The sequence below is a fragment of the Geotrypetes seraphini genome, chromosome 3 (assembly GCF_902459505.1).
Source record: "Geotrypetes seraphini chromosome 3, aGeoSer1.1, whole genome shotgun sequence".
Taxonomy (NCBI): domain Eukaryota; kingdom Metazoa; phylum Chordata; class Amphibia; order Gymnophiona; family Dermophiidae; genus Geotrypetes; species Geotrypetes seraphini.
Window position 1 is genome coordinate 50,714,159 of NC_047086.1, and position 24,256 is coordinate 50,738,414.

General features: G+C 42.3%; 1 protein-coding gene across 1 annotated transcript in view; it reads left to right on the top strand.

Moving 5' to 3' along the window:
* Positions 1–24,256, top strand: part of LOC117358246 (cyclic GMP-AMP synthase-like) — a 124,184-nt gene that overhangs the window by 69,971 nt on the left and 29,957 nt on the right. Inside the window, exon 5 of the mRNA XM_033939941.1 lies at positions 14,994–15,093. Coding sequence (XP_033795832.1) covers positions 14,994–15,093 — 100 coding nt within the window. The remainder of the gene's footprint in view (positions 1–14,993; positions 15,094–24,256) is intronic.

Genomic DNA, 24,256 nt, shown 5'->3' on the forward strand with positions numbered 1-24,256 from the left:
GTCACTAAAAACCTACCTCTTCGACAAATTCCGCTAACTCTGCCTTCCCTCCTTCCCTGCTCCCTCCCTACCTCGATATGGCCACTCTTACCCAATCTCGGTTTTGATCTAATGGCCCCTCAGGCCTCCATAGCATATGCCTTTTCACGGCCATTTACTCAACATCGCTGTAAATGTAACACCGTTTTAATTTGTAACATCGCCGTAAATGTACAGTCTCTTCTTTAGTACATGCCTTTTCACTGCCATATATGCAACATCGCTGTAATTGTAAAAACGCTGTAATATGTAACTTCGCTGTAAATGTACAGTCTCTTCTATTGTTAACCGCATTGAACTTCCATGGTATTGCTGTATACAAGAATAAAGTTATTATTATTATTATCAGATTGGATTGACAGGACCTTCCCTTTGTGAATCCATGCTGGTGGGGATCCTGTAGATTCTCCTCGGTCAGGATCGTATCTAATTCGTGTTTAATAAGTCTTTCCATTAATTATCTCACTATTGAGGTGAGACTCACCGGTCTGTAATTTGCAGCCTCCGTTCTGCAACCTTTTTTGTGCAATGGAATGACGTTAGCTGTTTTCCAGTCCATGGGGACTTTTCCGGTACTTAGGGAAAGACTGAACAGCACGGATAGCGGTTCCGCCAGGACATCACACAACTCCCTAAGAATCCTGGGGTGTAGATTGTCCGGTCCCATGGCTTTGTTCACCTTGAGTTTTGATAGTTCGTCATGGACGCTGCTGGGTGTAAACTTGAAATTTTGAAACGGGTCTTCCGAGGTTTGCCTTGCCTGCAGTTGTGGACCGGTCCCCAGTGCCTCACAGGTAAAGACTGAGCAAAAGTATTCATTTAGTAGTTTGGTTTTATCAGAATCCGTTTCTGCATAGGTCCCGTCTGTTTTCCTGAGGCGTACTAGCCCATCTGTGTTTCGTTTCCTGTCGCTAATGTATCTGAAGAAGGATTTATCCCCTTTTTTAATGTTTTTCGCTAGATGTTCTTCTGTATGAATCTTGGCCTCTCTGACTGCCGCTTTGACTGCTTTAGACCTGGTCAGATAGTCTTCTTTTGCCACCCTGTTTCCTGTATGCTTGTAGGAAATAAAAGCTTTTTTCTTTTCCTTAACAAGATCCGAGATCTCTGCAGAGAACCACTGGGGCTTGTTCTTCCTCCGTCGTTTGCTTACTGTTTTTGTATAGCGGTTTGTTGCCTCATGCTAGGTGCATTTCAGGATTGACCACATAGCCTCTACATTATTGGTTTCGGCTTGGTTTTGTAGCGCCTGATGGACGAAGTCTTCCATGCCCCGAAAGTCAGTGCCCCGAAAGTCGAGGACCTTTGTTGCTGTGTTTGATCTAGTGAAGCCTATCTTGATGTTGAACCATACCATGTTATGGTCGCTGGAGGCTAGCGTATCGCCTACCGAAACTTCTGAAACGCTTTCTCCGTTGATATCAGGTCCAGTGTCGCCTGATCTCTAGTGGGCTCCAGCACCATTTGTTTGAGTCGCGCCCCTTTTATGGAGGTTAAAAGCCTTCTGCTGCCGCTGGTAGTAGCGAAAAGTGTCTTCCAATCAGCATCGGGCATATTGAAGTCCCCTAGCAGTACCGTGACCCCGCGTAAAGTGATGTTCTCAATGTCTTTGATTAGTTCCATATCCCTGTCTTCCTGCTGTTTTGGGGGCCTGTATACCACACCCAGATACAAGCATTTTTCGTTTCCTCTGGCCAGGTTCACCCAGAGTGATTCCCCGGTGTAGTTGACATCTGTGATTCTGGTGACTTTGATGTTATCTCAAGTGTATAGTGCTACCCCACCCCCTATTTTTCCCTTTCTGTCCCGACGAATAAGTTGTATCCTGGTATAGCCATGTCCCACCCATGTGAGTCTGTGAACCAAGTCTCAGATATCGCTATTACATCGAGGTTGGCGTTCGTTATCTCTGTCTCTAATTCTAGAATTTTATTGCCTAAGCTGTGTGCATTAACATACATAGCCCTCCATACTTTATGTTTGCTAAGACCCTGTGTAGAATTTCCCGCCTGAGTTTGAGTGACTTTTATATGATTGTTTTTACTGTGTGAACTTACCTCGGTCTCAGAAATGGAGTGTCGATTCACCTCTCCTGGAAAATTACTTACTGCGCTAGTACATGAGTGGGTACCCTCCCCCAACTTACCTAGTTTAAAGCCCTTCGGAGTAGGTGGGCTGTTTCCAAGCGCACCTTATCCAACTGGTTGGCTGTTTGTATTTCCTTTTGCTACGCTCAGGCTGGTCTTTCGCTGCAAGGTCGGGTCACGGGACATAGAGTCCGAGCAATGGCGGCGTCTGTCGCTTTCCGCCTATTGAGGAGGTCTGCAAGGCTGCCACTTGGTTTTCGGTTCATATCTTCACCTCTCACTACTGTCTGGATGTCTTTTCCAAGCGCGACGGCCGGTTTGGCCCCAGTCAGTTTTGCATAATCTGTTTTCATAAATTGCCAACTTTCCCTCCGTCCCTGTTTTGGTTAGTTTGGAGGTCATCCACATGTAGAGAATATGCTGCCTGCTTGTCCTGGGATACAGCACAGTTACTTACCGTAACAGGTGTTATCCAGGGACAGCAGGCAGATATTCTCACAACCCAACCACCTCCCTGGGTTAGCTTTTTTGCTAGCTAGCTGAACTGAAGACCACGAGGAGGGGATGTGCCCTCTAGTGGAGCTGGAAGGCACGAATGCTTGGGCAGCACTAGCCCAAGTTTGCTTGAAAGGCTGTCCGCGACGGGGCTCCATGGATGACGTTACCCACATGTAGAGAATATCTGCCTGCTGTCCCTGGATAATACCTGTTACGGTAAGTAACTGTGTTTTTTTCCATTCATTTTTGATATATACACATAATATAATCTTATTAATAATGCATCAATCGCACCGCGGACCGGCAGTTGAAGAACACAGTTTTGGGCCTGATGCACATGCCGGCCCCTGTGGACCGGCAGGAAATTTCTGTGGACCGGCACCGGTGGTTGAAGAACACTGCACGGTTCATAGACAACGGCGTGAAAGACAAAAGCGCGCGTCGACAATTGAGGGCAGCGCGCGCCGCCGCACCACTGTAAATTACAGTTTTTAGGGGCTCCGACGGGGGTTTTTGTTGGGGAACCCCCCCAGTTTACTTAATAGACATTGCGCCGGCGTTATGGGGGGTTTGGGGGTTTGTAACCCTCCACATTTTACTGTAAACTGAACTTTTTCCCTAAAAACAGGGAAAAAGTGAAGTTTTCAGTAAAATGTGGCCAGTGTTCCCGCTAAGCTGCGCTGGCGTGCGCTGGCGCACAAAATATTAGGTCGCAGCGCACAAGTTTCTCGTCACAGCGCAGGACCGGCAAGATTGACTCATTTGAACTTCTGCAAGATCAGCATCGGAAGCGTGCGCTGGGCCGGAGAGATCTTGGGGAGCCTCCGACAGTGGCTTTCTCCCCTCTCTGCAGCTCTCCTTTACTTCCCAGCGCAGCGATTCACGAAGGCAGCCTCGGGGCTTTTGCTGAGTCGCGGCTGCCTCTGATGATGCAACTTCCTCTTTCCTCAGAGGCGGCGCGACACAACAAAGGACCCGAGGCTGCCTTCGTGAATCGCTGCGCTGGGAAGTAAGAAGAGCTGCTGGGAGGGGAGAAAACCACTATCAGTCTGGGAAGCTGCTGGGCAGGGGAAAAAAGGGACAGCTGCTACTGGAAAGGGAGAAGGAGAGATGCTTCTGGGAGGGGAGGAGGGAAAGGAATCTGGGAAGCTGCTGGGCCAGGAAAAAAAAGGGACAGCTGCTACTGGAGAGGGAGAAGAAGGAGAGATGCTTCTGGGAGGGGAGGAGGGAAAGGAATCTGGGAAGCTGCTGGGCTAGGAAAAAAAGGGACAGCTGCTACTGGAGAGGGAGAAGGAGACGGAGAGATGCTTCTGGGAGGGGAGGAGGGAAAGGAATCTGGGAAGCTGCTGGGCAAGGAAAAAAAAGGGACAGCTGCTACTGGAGAGGGAGACGGAGAGATGCTGCTGGGAGGGGAGGAAGGGAAGAGAGTTACTGCTGGACAGGAGGCTGGGAGAAAGAAAGAAAGGGGGCAGGCAGGGAAACAGAAGGAAAGAAGAGAAACAGAAAAAAAGAAAGAAAGGTCAGGGAGAGAGGAAGAAAAAGTTGGGGGAGGGAATGAGGTGTGGAGGAGAGAAAGCATACAGGCTGATAGAAGGGAAGAAAGATTGGATGCACAGTCAGAAGAAGAAAGTGCAACCAGAAATCACCAGACAAGGTAGGAAAAATGATTTTATTTTAAATTTAGCAAAGTGGAGGCAGTATTACCACAGTTTTCAAAGGAATTTGCCCAAATAACTTAATAGTTAACTGGGTAAATTCCCAGAGATGAAAACTTCCCTTCACTTACTATGCACAGTTCTGAATTTATATCTGCTGTCTATATTTTACAATATGGTCCCCTTTTACTAAACCGCAATAGTGGTTTTTAGCGCAGGGAGCCTATGAGCGTCAAGAGCAGTGCTGGGCATTCAGCGCAGCTCCCTGCGCTAAAAACTGCTATTGTGGTTTAATAAAAAGGATGGAGGGTATATTTGTCTATTTTTGTATGCTATAAAAACCAAATACAGAGAGAGACTGAGAGCTGTTGACGAAGAGCTACGTGTGTGTCTTTCTTCCATTCCAGCCAGAATATCAGCTTTGTGTTCAGCCAAACAGGCCCAGGTTTCGCACTGAATAAAGTATTTTATAATTTTTATAATTTTTATTTCATAATAAAGTAATTATAAAATACTTTCTTTGTGTTTATTTGATTCCTATTCAAGAGAATTACTTTATATATAGTCAATATAGGCAGAGAGTTAAATTTTTTAACATTTTCTAATGGTGGTGTGCCTCGTGATTTTTTTCATGAAACAAGTGTGCCTTTGCCCAAAAAAGGTTGAAAAACACTGGTCTAGAAATTGAAAGCATCAAACGTATTGTCTTCTGGACTGTTTTTAATTTACAGTTTACACATATGGATGTAACAGACATAACTACATTTGTTGTAAAACATTTATTAAGATATCATTTCATCCCTACAATTTCTGTGTTCTTAAAAATATTATTTAACGTTATTTAATTTAGCGTGTAGGCCTAAAATTCCTTTGAATACCTCGTCCTCATGTATCAGCAACTTTGACAACATATTTATTTGGCTCATAACTTGCTGGCGCCCGATATTTTTAGCTCACAGTGAAAAAAGTTTGCTCACAACACCCGCCCGCTTAGAGGGAACACTGGTTACAACCCCCCACAACGCCCCCACAACGTGGCGCAATGTCTATTAAGTAAAGTGGGGGGGGGGTTCCCCCCCACGCCCCCCCGTCGGAGCACTAAAAACAGTAATTTAGAGTGGCGCAGCGGCGCGCTCAATTGTCTGGGCGCGCCTTTGTCCCGGCGCGCTTTTGACCTGACACCAGTTAAATGATTACTTGGTGAAGAGCAAGGTATTATACCCACGTCAAGCAGCTCGTAGGAATAATCATAATATGAAATCATTTATATTAGATATTGTCGATGACATTTTGGTAAAAATGAAGAGAGATGTTCTGTGGATACAACTTGATTTAACTGCAGTGTTCGATACAGTTTTACATTATAAGTTGTTGACTGCACTTAAAAATGCTGAAGTTGGATCTTCAGTGTTAAATTGGTTTGTGTCCTATTTTTCCAATAGGTCTTATATTGTGTCTTGTAAAAATCAATTGTCATCAAAAGGCATGTTGTGATCGGGAGTTCTGCAGGGATCTTTGGTATCCCCTGTACTCTTTAATTTGTACCTTGCACCTTTGGCAAGGCTATTCAATACTTGGGAGGATAGTAACATAGTAAATGACGGCAGATAAAGACCTGAACGGTCCATTCAGTCTGCCCATAAGTTATACCCAGTAAAAAAATACATGATTAGATTAACTTGACTCTTCTTTGATATTTCTGGGCCGTAGACTGTTTCCACTTTTTTGCTGATGATATTCAGTTACTCTTCTTTTTAGAAGATCTTGATCAAGCTAACAGTGACAAATAAAAAATTAAATCAATTGAACAATTGGTTAATAGAGCACAATTTGGTTCTTAATATCGAAAACCATCAGCAATGTGGATCTCTAATGGACAAACAGCATTGCAAGCCTTTTCTGAGATCCAGGGTTCAAAGATTCAGTTTTGCTTAGAATTAACAGTATTGGGTGTTCACTGTGACTCTAGTTTGAGCTTTAGTCCTCAAATTACATTGTAAAGACAAGTTTTTACAAACTGCGAATGTTGCGTCAACTAAAACCAATCCTTGAACAGAAAAACTTTACAAAGTTCACACATGCCTTCATATCAAGTAGGTTGGACTACTGCAATACTCTCTAAAAATAAGTCAGGCCAATAATGTACATCGCTTTCAGTTGGTTTAAAATACTGCCAATAGACTTTTAACAAGTAGCAAAAGAATAGATCATATCACTCCGGTTCTATATAAACTTCATTGCTTAACTATAGATCAATGCATTAAGTTCATAGAAACATAGAAATAGACGGCAGATAAGGGCCACGGCCCATCTAGTCTGCCCACCCCAATGACCCTCCCCTACCTTTCTCTGTGAACAGATCCCACGTGTCTATCCCATTTGGCCTTAAAATCAGGCACGCTGCTGGCCTCAATAACCTGAAGTGGAAGACTATTCCAGCGATCAACCACCCCTTCAGTGAAAGAGAATTTCCTGGTGTCCCCGTGCAGTTTCCCGCCCCTGATTTTCTACGGATGCCCCCTTGTTGCCGCGGGACCCTTGAAAAAGAAGATATCTTCTTCCACTCGATGCGGCCCGTGAGATACTTGAATGTCTCGATCATGTCACCCCTCTCTCTGCATTCCTCGAGTGAGTACAGCTGCAACTTATCCAACCGTTCCTCGTACGGGAGATCCTTGAGTTCCGAGACCATCTGGGTGGCCATTCTCTGGGACCGACTCCAGTCTCAGCACATCCTTACGGTAATGCGGCCTCCAGAATTGCACACAGTATTCCAGGTGGGGCCTCACCATGGATCTATACAATGGCATAATGACTTCAGGCTTACAGCTGACGAAACTCCTGTGTATGCAACCTATGATTTGCCTTGCCTTGGATGAAGCTTGCTCCACTTGATTGGCAGTCTTCATGTTCTCACTGACGATCACCCCTAAGTCTCGTTCTGCTTCAGTTCTTGTTAGGATCTCGCCATTAAGGGTGTAAGTCTTGCATGGATTTTGGCTGCCCAGGTGCATGACTTTGCATTTTTTGGCATTGAAGCTGAGTTGCCAGGACCTAGACCAGCGCTCCAGTAGAAGTAGGTCGTGCATCATGTCGTCGGACATTGAATTTATGTCTGTTGTGCTTTTGCCCACTACATTGCTTAGTTTGGCGTCATCGGCGAATAATGTTATTTTACCTCGCAGCCCTTCTGCCAAGTCTCTTATAAAGATGTTGAATAGGATCGGGCCCAGGACCGAGCCCTGCGGCACTCCACTGATTACCTCTGTCATTTTGGAGGGGGTGCCGTTCACCACTACCCTCTGAAGCCTACCTCCAAGCCAGTTCCCAACCCATTTCATCAATGTGTCGCCCAATCCTATAGAACTCATCTTGCTCAGCAACCTGCGGTGTGGTACGCTATCGAATGCTTTACTGAAGTCCAGGTATACGATGTCCAGGGACTCCCCAACATCCAGCTTCCTCGTCACCCAGTCAAAGAAGCTGATCAGGTTGGACTGGCAGGATCTCCCCTTAGTAAATCCATGTTGACGGGGATCCCGTAGATTCTCCTCGTTCAGGATCGTATCCAATTGGCGTTTGATTAGAGTTTCCATTAGTTTGCACACTATTGATGTAAGACTTACCAGTCTGTAGTTTGCTGTCTCCATCTTGGAGCCTTTCTTGTGGAATGGAATTGGCAAGATATACTCAACAGAGAACCCTGCACTCTTCTAGCAAAGAGCTGTTTTCATTGTCAGGTCTAGGTATTGTAGTTGTATCTCACGAGAAGCAGAGCTTTTTCTTATGTAGGTCCTGCGTTAAGGAATTGTTTCACAAATTGATAGTTTGTCATATTTTTCTTTTTTTTTTAGTTCAATGATTTTATTGAATATTATAGGAATTATAAACAGAAGGCAGTTCAAACATATAGAATCATAATAAAAATCATGTATCAAATATTCGTATCTACAATCATTTGAATAAAACTAGATTAATGAAAAGGATCCAGAGTATCTGGAACTGCTTAGAAAAGGAACAGAAGAAGACAGAGAAGCAGGAGGGATAAGAGAAAGAGAGAGAAAGATAAAGGAAGAGAGAGAGAATGAGAAATAGAGAGAGATAGAGAGAGAGAAAGAGAGAGGCAGAAGTGTCTATAGAGCAGAACGAACATATGAATCTAAGAATGGCCAAGGTGATTTGTTTCGTGTCAAGTTTGTGGAAGATCGAGAAAACAATTTCTTCTCATATGCATAAGATTCAAATTTGTGGTACATACTTAAAGAGTTCCACCAAAAAGTGTAGTCTAGCAATGAGGATGATTTCCAGTTTTTCAGAATATGCATTAGAGCTGTCACGAACATGGTGTCAATGAGTTTAGGCGGGCAATTTGATTGTGCAAAACATGGGTGTTGAGAACGAAGAATTATAATGTCCATGGAGATCACTTCTGAACATTTAGTGATAGATTTTATGGTATCCCAAATACGAAGCCAAAAGGAGTGAACCATATTGCAGTGGAAAAGCATGTGATCGAGAGTTCCGGGTGCTTTCAGACAGTTCCAACAGGTAGAGTCTTGTTGTAGATTCGCTTTCCATTTACGATATGGAGTCCATACTGCATTCCACATAACAAAGTACATTGATTGTGAAACTCTGGATGATAAAAGAGGACGATTTGTGGAAGACCAGAAGAGTTCCCAATCTATTTCAGAAAGCGTGGTTTTCAAAATAGAGTCCCAATGGTTCATAGATTGAGTTGAAAAAGTGAAGAAGTGATCTCTTAGTATACCATAAAAAAGAGATATTGCCTTACCCTTCAGTAAAGCCAGAGTAGACCAATGACGAACAGTATGAATAGAGGTCATAAAATCAGGGCGTATATGTATATTATCTAATATTCCAGTAAGCATAAGCCATTGTGATCGTACAGAGGATGGGAGTGAGTATGTGGAACGGAAAATATCAAAGGGGACAAAAGAATTAGAGGAGATCAATTGATGAACAAACCATACACCCGCCCGCTGCCACCTTTTCCATGAGAGGGATCTTCCGTTGATCTGAATTTTAGAGTTATTCCAAAGGGACATGAGTGGGCCTTCATCAGCGTGAATTTCAGCCGCTGCATCTAATAGGCGTAAAGCATGCTGCGTTGCACATAATAAAGAATACTTTCTCAAGTGTCTAGGTATTGACACTGTAAGAAAGCACGAGACGTGTAGTGGTGTACATAAAAACCGTTCCATTTCAAACCATGCTGGTTGATCTTGAGGGTTCGAATCAACTATCCATTGAGCTCCATATTTGGCTAATGATGCAATGTAATAGTAGTAAAAATCTGGTAGATTTAGGCCGCCATTAATCTTAGAGGCCTTCAGCTTGGCGAGAGCAATACGAGGTTTTTTCTTGTTCCAAATAAATTCAGAAATTTTCATATTAAGCCAATGAAAGAATTTTTTCCGGCATAAAAGGGGAAGCATAGAAAGAATGTAATTAATTTGTGGAGCCAGAGTCATTTTAATGGAGGCTATTCTACCCCACCAGGACAGATAAAGCGGAGACCAACGCGTTGTAGTATTTAAAATTAAATTTTTGATTTTGGATATGTTAAGATCCTGAGCATGATCTGGATCTTTATGAATTAGGATTCCCAAATATTTCACAGCTCCTTGTGACCATGGAAAAGAGAAGTGAGCTAGATCTGAGAAGGAAATATGGTCATTAAGAGGAAAGATCTCCGACTTCTCCCAATTGACAGAGTATCCCGAGAGACGAGAATATTGGGAAACTATGTAAATGAGATGGGGTAGAGAGAAAAGGGGATCTCTGAGAAAAAGGAGAACGTCATCAGCATAAGCTGCCAATTTAATGTCTCGATTGGATGAGGGAATACCTTTTATTAGGGAACACTGTCGGATAGCAGATAATAAAGGTTCCAATGCTAGATCAAATAATAATGGTGAAAGGGGACAGCCTTGACGGGTACCTCTGTAAAGGGAAAATCTATTAGAGAGAGAGTTATTCATCAGGATACGGGCCGTGGGTTGACGATATAATGTTTCTATCCAATTTGTGAAAAAGGAACCAAAGTTGTACCATTTCAGTACTCGGAATAAGAAAGGCCACTCCACTCGGTCAAAGGCCTTTTCAGCATCGATGGCCAGGCCAATCACAGGCTCCGACATTGTTTTAGCGTGAGCATTTATATGATGAAATAAACGTATATTATCTCCTATATATCTTTGTTTGATGAATCCTGTTTGATCTTTATGTACGAGGGTTGGGATCACTGTGTTAAGTCTTAGTGATAGAATTTTCGCCATGATTTTGTAATCCAAATTGAGGAGAGAGATAGGACGAAAATTTTTAACCATAGTAGCATCCCTATCTGGCTTGGGAATAACTACAATGGTGGCCTCAGTGAAGTTAAATTGTTTGTCCGGAGTGGAGTGAAGGAAATCATAATATGTTAGAAGTTGAGGTGCCAAGAGAGCTCGGAAACTTTTAAAAAACTCACCAGTAAAACCATCTGGTCCAGGGGCTTTCCCAGCGGGTAAGGTGGATATAGCAGTCTCAATCTCATTTATAGTTATAGGAGCATCTAGTTTTGTTTTAATAGATTCCGATATAGTCGGATGATTTAAAGAAGCAAGAAAAGAATCTATGTCCGAATCAGGGGCCGAAGACTCAGAATGATATAGGGCAGTATAAAATTTTTCAAATTGGGAGGAAATCAACGGTCTGGTTCTTACTAATTGTCCTGATGGGTCTTGAATAGCTGAACTGTGTAAACGTTTTGATTTGGTTTTGAGATATCTAGCTAAAGGGCGACCCATGAGATTATCTCCCATATAGTGACCAGAAGTTGAAATAAAGATATCTCGTCGGGCCGTGCAAGAGACCAAAGTATTATATTCATATTTAAGGTTTTGAATACGTTGGAATAAGGATGGATCGTGTAAATGAGTAGACATATGTTGTAATTCTAGGTTTTTAATAGAAATTTCCAATTCTTTTTCTTTTTGCATGGATTGTTTCTTTTTCCAGGAAGCAAGCTTAATCAATTCACCTCTGAGAGAAGCTTTGTAGGCTTCCCAGACGATAGAAGGACAAATTTCTGGATCTTTTGTATTAAGTTCAAAGAATTCTGTAGTAAAGGATTTGATTTTGTCCACTATTATCTCATCTAAGAGTAAGGTATTGTTAAGTCGCCAAGAAGGAGATTCTTTGTGCGGAGCAGAAATAGATAAATGCAAAGAAATAGCTGCATGGTCTGTAAGAGATATTGGGTGTATGATAGCGTTTGTCACATCTTGAATGAGAGGAGAGGAAAGAAGAAAGAAATCAATCCTCGAGTAGGTGTTATGTGGCGGTGAAAAGTGGGAATATTCCCTACCTTTTGGATTTAATAAGCGCCATGGATCTACAAGGGAGAAGGCTTCTTTTAAAGCATGTAGAGCTGCAAAAGATCTGGATTTGGAGGGTCTGCAAGAGGATGATCTGTCTATGTAAGTATCTTGAATTTGATTGAAATCCCCGCCCAGTATCAGAGAACGAGAATCGTGTTCAACTAACGCCAGCTGAAGGTCTTTAAAAAAATCTGGGTGGTCCAAGACAGGAGCGTAAATATTAAGGAACACAAAATCTACAGAGTGCAACGCAGCATGTACTAGACACCATCTACCGTCAGAATCCGTTTTAACAGAGTGAACAACAGGGGATAGTTTGTCACTGAGAAGTATTGATATCCCATTTTTTTTCCTCTGAGTTGCAGGAGAGTTTGTCATATTTTTCATTTTGTAAGCTGTTGAAGACAGAATTGTTTCAGCAATATTATGAAAGCAAACTATTACTAAAGGATTTAGTAAGGACTGATTTGATTCTGGCATACTAAAGGGGGTGTGGGGGTGCTTTCCTCAGGGCACTGGTGCCCCTCGTGCTCTCTACCTCCTTCCCTTTCCCCCTTCCCTTTTATCTTCGGCGCGAGCAGCCACAAAGTAGCTACTCGTGTCGGCTTCGGTGCTCTCCATCACTTCTGAGATCTGCGCCTAAGAGAGCGCTGAAGCTGATGTGAGCAGCTACTGCCGAAGATAAAAAGATATGGTGAAGGGGCGCACGGCATGGGGTCAGGGAAGACGGTGGGTGAGGGGCGCCACTGACTACTGTTTTATTCTTTTAATAGATTTTTCAAGGGTTCAATAATGACATTGCATCTATTTTAGCTGCATCACTCCCGTTAGATACTGGGTGCTTGACCAATTGGCTTATCCAATCAGGGCCTTAGATTCCTCCCTCAGTATCCTAGATACAGAGGGAGGTGCCTAAGGCCTGATTGACTCAGGGGCCTTAGACATTTGAACCAATCAGGGCCTTTAGCCCCTCCCCATGCATCACATGATGCACCGGGGATGGGAAGGCCCGTCATTTAGACAGGCAGGCCTGAAGCAGAAGCCTGAGAGTGGGCTTCCTGCTTCCAACATTTAAAAAAGGTATGGGGTAAGGTTCGGGGGTGGAGAATCGGCCTGAGAATCAGCCAACAGCAATCGAGTCAGTATCTTTACTGCATCTATTCTAGCCCTTAATGCAGGAAGGCCCTAGAGAAGAATCTGACCATGTACATGAATGGAGGTGTATTTGGGTAGCCTGGATATCTTGGGAGTTAGGGGTATTGGAAGACAACCCGCCTCCTTCCCCCCAAAAAACTGGAAAGTCAGTGAAAACTGTAATGGAAGAATGAAAAAGGAAAGTGGGCAGACCAGAAACGCCTGCTAGAGTTTTATCTGCCATCTAATTCTGTAAGAAAATTATGCCATTAGAAGTAATACTTTTTAAGCAATTAGGAGAACAGCATTCAGTGAAGCTATCTGGATAAGTTACACATATAAAGTTAAGACCACTAAGTACTTCACTTACATGGCTAAATTTAGCTGGACAGAAGGTGAATATTGCTGGGTTTTTCTCAATCTGTAAAAGACATTTTAGAGGCTTCTAGAAAGCCCACCACTAGACAATGCTATCACCAAAAATGGACTAGATTTTCTACGTGGTGTTTTTCTCATGATAAGGAGCCTCAACATTCCTCCTTATCTTCTGTTTTAGACTATCTTTTGCACTTATCCACCTCAGGCCTCAAGTCTACATCGATCCGAGTCCATCTCAGTGCATTTGCTGCTTTCCATCAGCCTATTGAAGGAAAACCCCTTTCTGCTCATCCGATGGATTTCCAGATTCATGAAAGGACTTTTCAATGTCAAACCTCCTCTCAAACTGCCTCCAGTGGTTTGGGACCTCAACATTGTCCTTTCTCAATTGATGAAGCCTCCATTTGAACCAATGTCTACGGTTCATCTCAAGTATTTCACTTGGAAAGTGGTGTTTCTCATTGCCCTCATTTCTGCTCGAAGAATCAGTAAGCTGCAAGCTTTAGTTGCTGATCCACCTTTCACAGTTTTCCATCATGACAAGTTGGTTCTCTGTCCTCATCCTAAATTCTTCCCTAAAGTGGTTTCGGAATTTCATCTCAACCAATCCATTGTTCTTCCAGTGTTCTTTCCAAAGCCTCATTCTCATCCTGGAGAATCAGCTCTTCATACTCTGGACTGTAAACGTGCTTTGGCTTTCTATTTGGAACACACCAAACCACACAGAACTGCTCCTCAACTTTTTGTCTCCTTTGATCCAAATAAGTTGGGACATCCTAACTCTAAGCGTACCATCTCCAACTGGATTGCTGCTTGTATCTCCTGCTATGCCCAGGCTGGATTACCCCTACAGAGTAGAGTCACAGCCCTTAAGGTCAGAGCAATGGCAGCTTCAGTAGCTTTACTCAGATCTACACCTGTTGAGGAAATTTGCAAGGCTGCCACTTGGTCCTCGGTTCATACTTTCATTTCTCACTATTGTCTGGATGTTTTCTCCAGACGGGATGGCCATTTTGGCCAGACAGTATTACAAAATATATTCTCCTAAATTGCCAACATTCCCACCATCCCATTCTGGTTAGCTTGGAGGCTGCCTGCTTGTCCTGGGATAAAGCACAGTTACTTACCGTAACAGGTGTTATCCAGGGACAGCAGGCAGCTATTCTCACAACCCACCCACCTCCCCTGGTTGGCTTCTCTGCTAGCTATCTGAGCTGAGGAGACACGCCCTGTGCTGGGCGGAAAGGCACTCGCGCATGCGCGGTGCGGCTGACTCAAAACTTCTAGTTTCTACAAGCAAGTCTGCTTGCGAGGCTTCCGCATCGGGGCTCTGTCAGTGACATTACCCATATGTGAAAATAGCTGCCTGTTGTCCCTGGATAACACCTGTTACGGTAAGTAACTGTGCTTTCCGGTTCCTGGTGATCTTCCAGAGTTTTCTTCTTTCCCAAGGAAATATAGTACATTTTGGAAATAGGTGGAAAAGAGTTCTGTGCGATTTTCAGAATCTCTGAACGATATCGTTTAAACATATCTATAGGTGAAGTAATTATTAAGCAATGTTTTTAAACTGTGGTGCTACAGTGATATGACTATGATTGACCATCAGCTAGTTAGTATTAATTTGAAACTGATCAGATATTGAGGCTCAAGTGTATTGTGAGACACCCTAAAAGTGAAGATACTGTATCTTAGAATGTGACTCATTAATTTCTAATTGCTGTTGTGAAATGTTTCCAAGCATAACTAATGCTATTTTACTATCTGACCTCTGGAAATATTACAGTACTAATATTTTTTTAAAATTTAATTAGACACTTGGCGAATATCCTTCTCACACGTTGAAAAAGAGATGCTAAACAATCATGGGAATGGAAAAACATGTTGTGAATCACAAGAACCAAGATGTTGCAGGTCAGTACCATCTTCTGTTCTCATGTTACTTTTCTACTGCCTTAGTTATGTGAGGCACTGTTATTAAAATATATTTCAGACACACTTTCTACCTACTTTATTTTGAAGTGATCTTATATATTTTTAAAAGTAATACAATTGCCCCATCAATCTTTCCAAAATTAAAAAATTGACTTATTCTGATTAAAGTGTTGCATTAGATACACACAAAAAAGGAAAATTTACAGTTATAATACAGTTATTATGATAACCTGTCTGTCTGTTAAGCTTTTAAAGCTGTTTCCCAAATGAACTGTCCTTTGAACAACAACTAACATTCTGTATCTGATTGTTCCTTTTCAAGTTTCAGATTAAATTGTTGCTACTGAAAGACACATTTCTTTCTGGATGACCCCTATTTGTTTCTTTCACATCATTTAACAACTATTCCCATATCATTACGATAGATCAATCCAGACCTATGGGCTATGTTTCCTTACTAGCAGATGGAGGCAGATACCTGAAGTTAACAATATTATCAATAGTATAATAGGTGGTACAGTCAGGAACATTCTGGTATTTCTCTGTCTCCAGCATATAAGTGCAGGTGAACTGGTGCAGCTGCTTCATTCTCAGCTTTTGGGCCATACTCCCTGAGCACTCTGATAGAAGTCTCATCAAAGGATCCCTTCCCAGGATCTGAGTCATAGCCATACTACCGGTAGAGGGACAGGGGGATGTTGAGTTTCTCCATTATGGCTCAGAGCCTTTGCTCTATGTGCTGGACTGCACTGGGGCCTGTGAACTAAGAAGCAGGGTTAAGTACTCCCCTCCCCCCTGAACTCTGACATAAAATACAGAGGCTTGCTCAGTCAAATGGTAGGTCTATTGTGGCTGGACTTAGGGCAACCAATTCTGCCTTTTTTGGAGGCTGGGAGGCATAGTTGCATACATGTGGCACTATCCAGAGCTGATGTCATGCCAGTCAGCTGGCACTTAGGAGCCTGTGGCTCCTTGTGCACAAGTATGGTGGCTGGTTCCTTTTGCACTATTTCTGACAGGGATGGTGTTGTATTACACATGGAAGCAGAAGAGAGTGCCCAGTACTAGAGAAAGATATGGGGAAAAATATCTGTCCCGTCCCATCATTGCAAATTGAGACCATCTGCAGAAGCCTCGAATAAGTATAAAAAGAAATAATATTCTGTACAATTGTCATTTTATAAACACAAATCCAGAGCAAGGATCAACAAAACCCCTGTCCCCTCCCCTTCACAAATATCCCCTCCACTTTCGAGAAAACTGAATAAGCCAAATTATTACAGAATACTACACAGAAAAATCATGCTAACAGAATATCGCAGTCACACATGACAAGAATAGTGCAACTACCCCCTGGTCAGAGAACCCTAAGCCAGCTGGAAGTTAAAGAAGCACGGCCTGGGCTTTGTGGTCTCCAGTTATGTCTAAAACCAGTTCTAGCAGGATACATATTTCAAATCTGATATATTCTAATTTCCTATGAGTAAAGGCAAAAGAGGTGGGGGCTCTTCAGCTCGGCGAAGAGATGGCTGAAGGGAGATATAATAGAGGTCTATAAAATAGAGTGGAGTGGGTAATCATGAATCATATGTTTACTCTTTCCAAAAATACAAAGCTAAGAGGCATGCAATGAAGCTACTAAACAGTAAATTAAAAAAAATAAAAAATCAAATAACATATTTCTTCACTCAACATATAATTAAATTCTGGAATTCATTGCCAGTGTGGTGAAAGTAATTAGCCTAGTAGGGTTTAAAAAAAACAGATATGGATAATTTCCTAAAAGAAATGTCCATAAGTCATTACTAAGATGGACTTAGGAAAATCCACTGCTTATTTCTAAAGATAACCAGCATAAAATCTGTTTTACTTTTTTGGGATCTTGCCAGGTATGTGTGACATGGATTGGCCACTATTGGAAACAGGATACTAGGCTTGATGGACCTTTGCTCTGTTCTAGTATGGCCATACATATGTCCTTAGGTTCTCCTCGGGAAGGATTTTACCTAGAGACCGGAGCTTAGGGTGGTCCATAAGACTATGGTAAAAATTCAACCTTATCAGAACATGCCTCCACAAGTCTGAATATGTTCTATCCTACCTCACATAGATAAGATATGATTAAAATTTGAAGTAGTTTGGGACAAATTTAGAGGTTGCTTATAGTCCTATAATATCCGCATAATGCAGCTGTCTAGGCTATTCATAACAATGTGGTAATGTGGTTATCCTAGGCCAAGTAGGGAGCTTATTCTCACATGTGGGTGACGCCATCCATAAAGCCTGGTACTGACAGTATTACAGTGTATTGTCACTTAAAAAAATTATCAAAGTCTCAAGACTGCCCCCATACTGCGCATGCACTGGTGCCTTCTCACCTGTCATTGGCTCAGAGGGCCATCAGTTCTTAGTTTTCTGCAGAGCTAAGAAGCTGTACTTTCTGGAGTCTCTCCAAGTTTGTCAAATTTTTGCATTCCTGTTGCCTTTTTTCATGATTATATTTGTTTGTTGTATTTTCTGTAATTCGGAATAAACCTTTTTTTTCCCCCCATATATTTCTTTAGGGCCTTTGGGTTCCTCTGAGCCTAATTTCAGGCCAGGAACACATTCTACGTTCGTTCTCGGCTTAACATTTACTCGACCCTCCCTGACCTTTGAGTCTTTTGACTTTGCATCAGCGGTGTTCCTCTCCATGTCCAAGGCTTTAAGTAGTGCATGTGGTGTAATCGGACTATATTGGCAACTAATCCACACAACTGGTGTGTACAATGTTTAGGTCCAGAATACCGCAATATTTCTTGCACCCTCTGTTCTAAACTAGAGAATTACACGGGAACAAATTTTTCCCTGTCCCTGCAGGAACTCAATTTTCCCATATTGTACCTGTGAGTTTTGTTGCTGTCCCTGTCTCATTCTTGTAAGCTCTTCCTTAACCGCAGAAGCCTCGAACACTTTTGATTTTAAAGTGTTTGAGGTTTGTGCAGATGAGGACGGAGCTTGCAGGAATGGAGCAGGAACAGGAAAAGAACTCTCTGGGACGGTAAACTGAGTTCCTGTGAGGATGGGGAAAAATTTGTCCCTGTATTCTCTATTCTAAATTTCAAAAAAGGTCGCTGAAAGCCAGACAAGCTCAATAAGAAAAGCTTTTTGGGGCACCGAGAACATCAATCATGTCTGCCAGCTCACTGACCGCTTTTGACATCAACATTGAGAGCATTGATGCCTCGAACAGCTACCTTGTCTCGTTTGCCTTCATCAGAGAAGCTTCGTAAAAAGGCTAAGCAGCATAGACATCTTTCCCCTTCCAACCATGCCTCTGAAAAGCCTAAAGCGTTCATACCATTGCTGCATTCAAAGCATAGACATAGTGAGGCTCATTCACAACTGGTGTCCCCCCAGAGGCACGCCTCAACATTGAAGTTGCCAACACCTCTACTGTATACCAGGCAGTCTGTGCCCTCTGTACAGACAATACCATCAGTACTGGCAGCATCTTTACAGGACCAGATAAGAGAACTGGTACAAAAAGCATTGGCTGGGTTGCTGAAGTTGCACATGATATAGATACCAGCTTCCATACATTATATGTCAGCCCAATCCAAGCAACACCCTCGGCGGCAATTGAGGGCTTGGTCTTGGACCCTGCTTCATCAACTTGATGTCAAGATGACATTTATCTTCTAGAGAGCATGCCTTCTCTCATTCCAGGCACTCGTTGACTTGACAGCGAGAGACATCTTATCGAACCTCCAGGAAACAATCTCGCCACTTTTACAGCCGACTTTCTCCACGCCTTACTTCTCGGAGCATACCTCGATAATCACCTCAATGTCCTTCTAAGCATTCACCATCTCCAAAACATGACATCGAAGAGTATGACTCTGGCCTATCACACTCTTTTTCAGACTACCCTGATCTCTTCACAGAGGAATTGTATGGAATTCCATAAGATCCGTCTCCACCACCTTCTTGTAAAGGTCACCACCTGAAAGTTTGTCTTTCACAGCTTTTATAGGCAGATAGATGGGCCAAGCTCTCCCCCTTAAAATGGAATCTGAATCAGAACCCAGAGCTGAGTTGATAGATGCTTTGGATTACAAACAGTGGCCAAAGGACTGCTTAGAACTACCCTTTCATAATCTAATGAAAGAAGCAATATTCAAAAACTAATTCTAATCCCAGCAGCACCAGATAAATTAAACACCTTATACAGCGTGTAGTCCTGTCCAGGGTTTGACAGACCTCAGCTGCAGCATCAATCCCTACTAGTCGAGTCTGCATTAAAGAAGGTAACAGTTCCAGGACTTACCCCAGTAACCTCACCTGGACAAGAGGGTAGAACTCTGGAAAATTATTTGACCAAATTTGTCCAAAGTTCTGTGCTTTTATATGACATTCTACTTTAGTCCAGAAACTTTCTAATTATAAATATGTATCTGCAGAATATTTGGAATCTTTCCAACACATCACCAATGATCTCCTTGAAATGCATAAGTTTATAGCATGCTCAGTCTTTGATGCATTTGATGTCACATCAAGAACATCAGCAGTGTCTATAGCCATGAGGAGGCATGCATGGCTTCCAGTTTCAGACCTGGCTAATGTATAAGAATGTTTGGCCAATATTCCATGTCTGGGAGAAGACTTATTTGGAGTCAAAATAGGAGGCAACCCACAAAATTAAGAGGCATGAAGACACTATGATTAGCTTGTCCTCCTCCAAAATGAAACCTCAAACATCTGAGAGGTTTTATAACCTTAGATGCACCTCTTACCACAGCAAGAGAAGATACTCTCAGCCTCAGTCATCTATAGTACCAACACAAAGATGTCCCAGGCAACAAAAGACTCAGGAATCTCAAAGCCCAGCCTCAGCAAAAGTCCCAACAATCTTTTTGACTTTCTTCTAGAGACCTTAACCAGTGTGTCGCAGCCTCTCCCTCACACTCTACCAGTAGGACGACGACTAACTCACTTTTACAAATGGTGGATCCTTATAACAACTGATCATTGGGTTCTACAAATAGTGAGACAGGGCTACACCCTCTGATTTCAGAAAAAAAAAACTTCAAATCATCCTCCAAAAGATTTAATTATCACTTACCATCAGAAAATTCTTCTTTACCAAGGGCTCTCAGCCTTTCTCCAGCTCAATGCCATAGAATAAATTCCCTTGCAGGAAAAGGACTGAAAGTTCTACTCCAAATATCTCCTCATACCAAAAAGAAAAAAAAAATTGAGGTCTCCATCCAATTCTAGACTTCCGAGCTCTCAACAAATATTTGGTAAAGAAGAATTTTTTCAGTGTTTCTCTGGGAACCCTGTTACCTCTATTGGAAAAGAATTGGCTTTGTTCTCCAGACCTCAAAGAAACTTACACACAAATTCCTATCCGCCCAGGCCACAGGAAATATTTTAGCTTTTGAGTAGGAACACACCACTTCCAATACAAGGTGATTCCATTTGGACTAGCCTCAGCACCCAGTCTATTTACAAAATGTTTATTAGTAGAGGCTGACTTTGTCACACTAGGTAGAGTAGGGAAGCTTATGTGATAAATGTTGAAGCAATAGGAAGTCAAATTGGCTTGATCTAAGTGTGCTACAAGACTCCTAAAAATGGTATCTTCTGAAAAAATGACTCACAGAAACAGTTAAATACTGTATATAGTTTGATCTACTTCACATACACTCAGAAATGTATAGTTTGGCCAAGAGCCGAAGCTCCTATAGTCGAACCCACCACCCAATCACTGTGTATGGAATAGTGGAAAATTGTGAATAAAAGTGCTATTCAAAAATAAAATCAATGTACTCGATGGCAAAAAAGGAATATTCTCACTTAACTTTTGGGGTTCCATACACAGTGATTGGGTGTTAGGTTTGACTATAGGAGCTTCGGCTCTTGGCTGAACTATACATTTGTGAGTGTATGTGAAGTAGATCAAACTATATATTTAACTGTTTCTGTGAGTCATTTTTCCAGAAGATACCATTTTTAAGAGTCTTGTAGCACACTATTAGTAGAGGCTGCCATACTCCATGCTTGAAGATTTCAAGTGTTTCCATATCTGAACATCTAGTTCAGGGGTGCCTGAAAGGTTGATCATGATCGACCAGTAGATTGAGAAGGCAACACGAGTTGATTGTGATAGACTCGCATTGCCTTCGCGATCTACCGGGCCGATTAGCCTGTTCCCTGATGGCGGTGGCAGTGGCATATGGGGGGGGGGGGGCAGGGAGACAGAAAGAAAGAAAGGGGAGAGAAAGAAAGAAGTGAAACAGAAAGAAAGGGGGACAGAGAGACAAAGAAAGAAAGGGGGAAAAAAAGAAAAAAAGGGAGGCAGGGATACAGAAAAAGGAGAGGGGGCAGGGAGAGAAGAAGAAAAAGTTGGAGGGAATGAGGTCTGGAGGAGAGGAAGCAGTAGGCTGAAAGAAGGGAAGAAATATTGGATGCACAGTCAGAATAAGAAAGTGCAACCAGAGACTCATGAAATCACTAGACAACAAAGGTAGGAAAAATTATTTTATTTTCAATTTAGTGATCACAATGTGTCCGTTTTGAGAATTTGCTGTCTATATTTTGCACTATGGCCACCTTTTACTAAACTGCAATAGCGTTTTTTAGCACAGGGAGCCTATGAGCGTCGAGAGCAGCGCGGGGCATTCAGCACAGCTCCTTGCGCTAAAAACTGTTATCGAGTTTAGTAAAAGGGGAGGGGGTATATTTGTCTATTTTTGTATAGTTGTTATTGAGGTGACATTGCATATTTTAAAATCATCTATCTTGACCTCTTTGAAAAACAACCTGAATATAAATGATAATTAACATTTTCTCTGCATACAGTGTTCTTTGTGTCTTTTAAAAATGTTATTGTTGGTAGATCATTTTGACTTGGTCATTTTAAAAGTAGCTTGCAAGCCTAAAAAGTGTGGGCACCCCTGATTCAGTTGATCAAAATCCCAACACCTTAAATTATTCACCTAGCCATGTATTCCACTCTACGTCTTCTAGAAATTCTCGGTTTTGTAATCAGTTACGCAAAATCCCACTTATAACCCACTCAAACTCTAGAACTCATTGGAGCACTTCTGGACACAACTTGGACTCGTGCCTTCCTTCCACAGAAGAAACTAGACATTCTCATACAGATCTGCTAAAAAATCTCCAGTCTCCAACACATCACTGTGTGCCAAATAATGCGTCTCCTGGGTCACATGGCATCTACAGTCCATGTGACTCCATTTGCACGTCTACATCTCAGGGAACCACAATGGACTCTCAATACAATGGTCTCAGTTCTCTGGAACCCTTTCCCAAAAGATTCAAGTAACCTCAGACCTTTGCCATTCTCTTCAGTGGTGGCTGTTATCAATCTTTCCAGAGGCCTTCTGTTCCAATCCCCACTACATCAGAAGATATTAGCAGCTGATGCCTCCATGCTCAGCTGGGAAGCTCACCTAGACGGCCTTCATACTCAAGGCAGTTGGACTACCTATGAGAAAACTCTCCACATCAATTGCCTAATGCTTCAAGCAATAAGAAATGCTCTATGCATCTTCCAGGATCACATCCTCAATTAAGCAGTACTCATTTGAACAGACAACCAAGTGGTCATGTACTATGTGAACAAACAAGGAGGCTCAAGGTCTCACCTGCTTTGCTAGGAAGCTATACAAATTTGGACCTAGGTGATACCTTGTAACATATTCCTCAAAGCAGTTTATCTAACAGGATAGCAGAATACATTGCCGAACATGTTGAGCAGGCTCCTACAACCTCATGAGTGGTCACTCAATTCAACTGTTCTACATCAAATATTCAGTGACTGAGGGGTCCTACAAGTGGATTTATCTGCATCTCCCCCATAATCATAAGCTTCCACTCGTTCCAGAATTTACACTCCCAATTAATTGTCTAGAGTCCGATGTGTTTCTCCTCAACTGGCAAGACTACTTCTTATATGCTTTCCCTCCAATTCCTCTTCTTGGGAAAACTCTACTCAAACTTCACCAAGACCAAGATACTATGATACTCATAGCACCTCGGTGGCCATAGCAACCATGGTTTCCTCTCCTCCTACAATACAGTGTACAGAAGCCCATCATACTGCAATCTTTCCAATGTTGCTGGCACAATGAAGGTTCTCTACTCCATCCTAATCTAAGTTCATTAGCGCTCACAACATGGTATCTATCTCCCAATTAGGTAGATGCTTTCCTACTTTCGGTACCTGTGTCAGCCATCATTGAAACCTCTAGAAATCCTTCAACACAATGCTGTTATTGCTTCCAGTGGACTTGCTTCACAGTCTGGTGTGAGACAAATTCATTGGATCCAATCACTTGTCTGCTCCCATTGGTTCTGGACTACCTTTTAAACTTCTCTGACTCAAAGATTCCTTCAGTCAGGGTTCATCTCAGTGCTATTACAGCTTTTCATATCCTTCTGGATAAAAAAAACCCCCCACCTTTATCAGCACATCCTTTAGTTTCCAAATTTATGAAAAGTCTTCTACATACCAAATCACCAATCAAATCTCCCCAAGTTGCTTGGGATTTTAATGTCACACATTCCACCTTGATGAAGCCTCCATTTGAACCACTTGCATCTTCATCTCTCAAACATTATTTATTTATTTAAAAATTTATATACTGCATACCACTATGTGGTTTCCAAACCACATACATAAAATCTGAATCACATTTGCCCAAGTTGGTGAACTTCAAGCACTTGTATCAAATCCACCTTATACAACATTCTATCATGATAGGGTGGTTTTTCATACTCATCCGAAGTTCCTCCTGAAGGTTGTCTTGGAATTTCAACTGAACCAGTCTATAGTACTTCCTGTCTTCTTTCCAAGAACACACTCTTATCCCTGCACTCCTCACAGTGGACTATAAATGGGCTATTGTTTATTACTTAGATTGGACCTAAAGCCTCCTAGAACTTTGACTCAACTGTTCTCGTCATGCAATCCTAATAGACTTGGAGTCTCTGTCACCAAGAGAACTATCTCCATATGGTTAGCTGACTGTATCTCCTTTTGCTATGCTCGGGCTGGGATGGCGCTGGAGGGTTGTCTCACAGCATATACTGTAAAATAAGAGCAATGGCAACTTCAGTAGCCCATCTACTA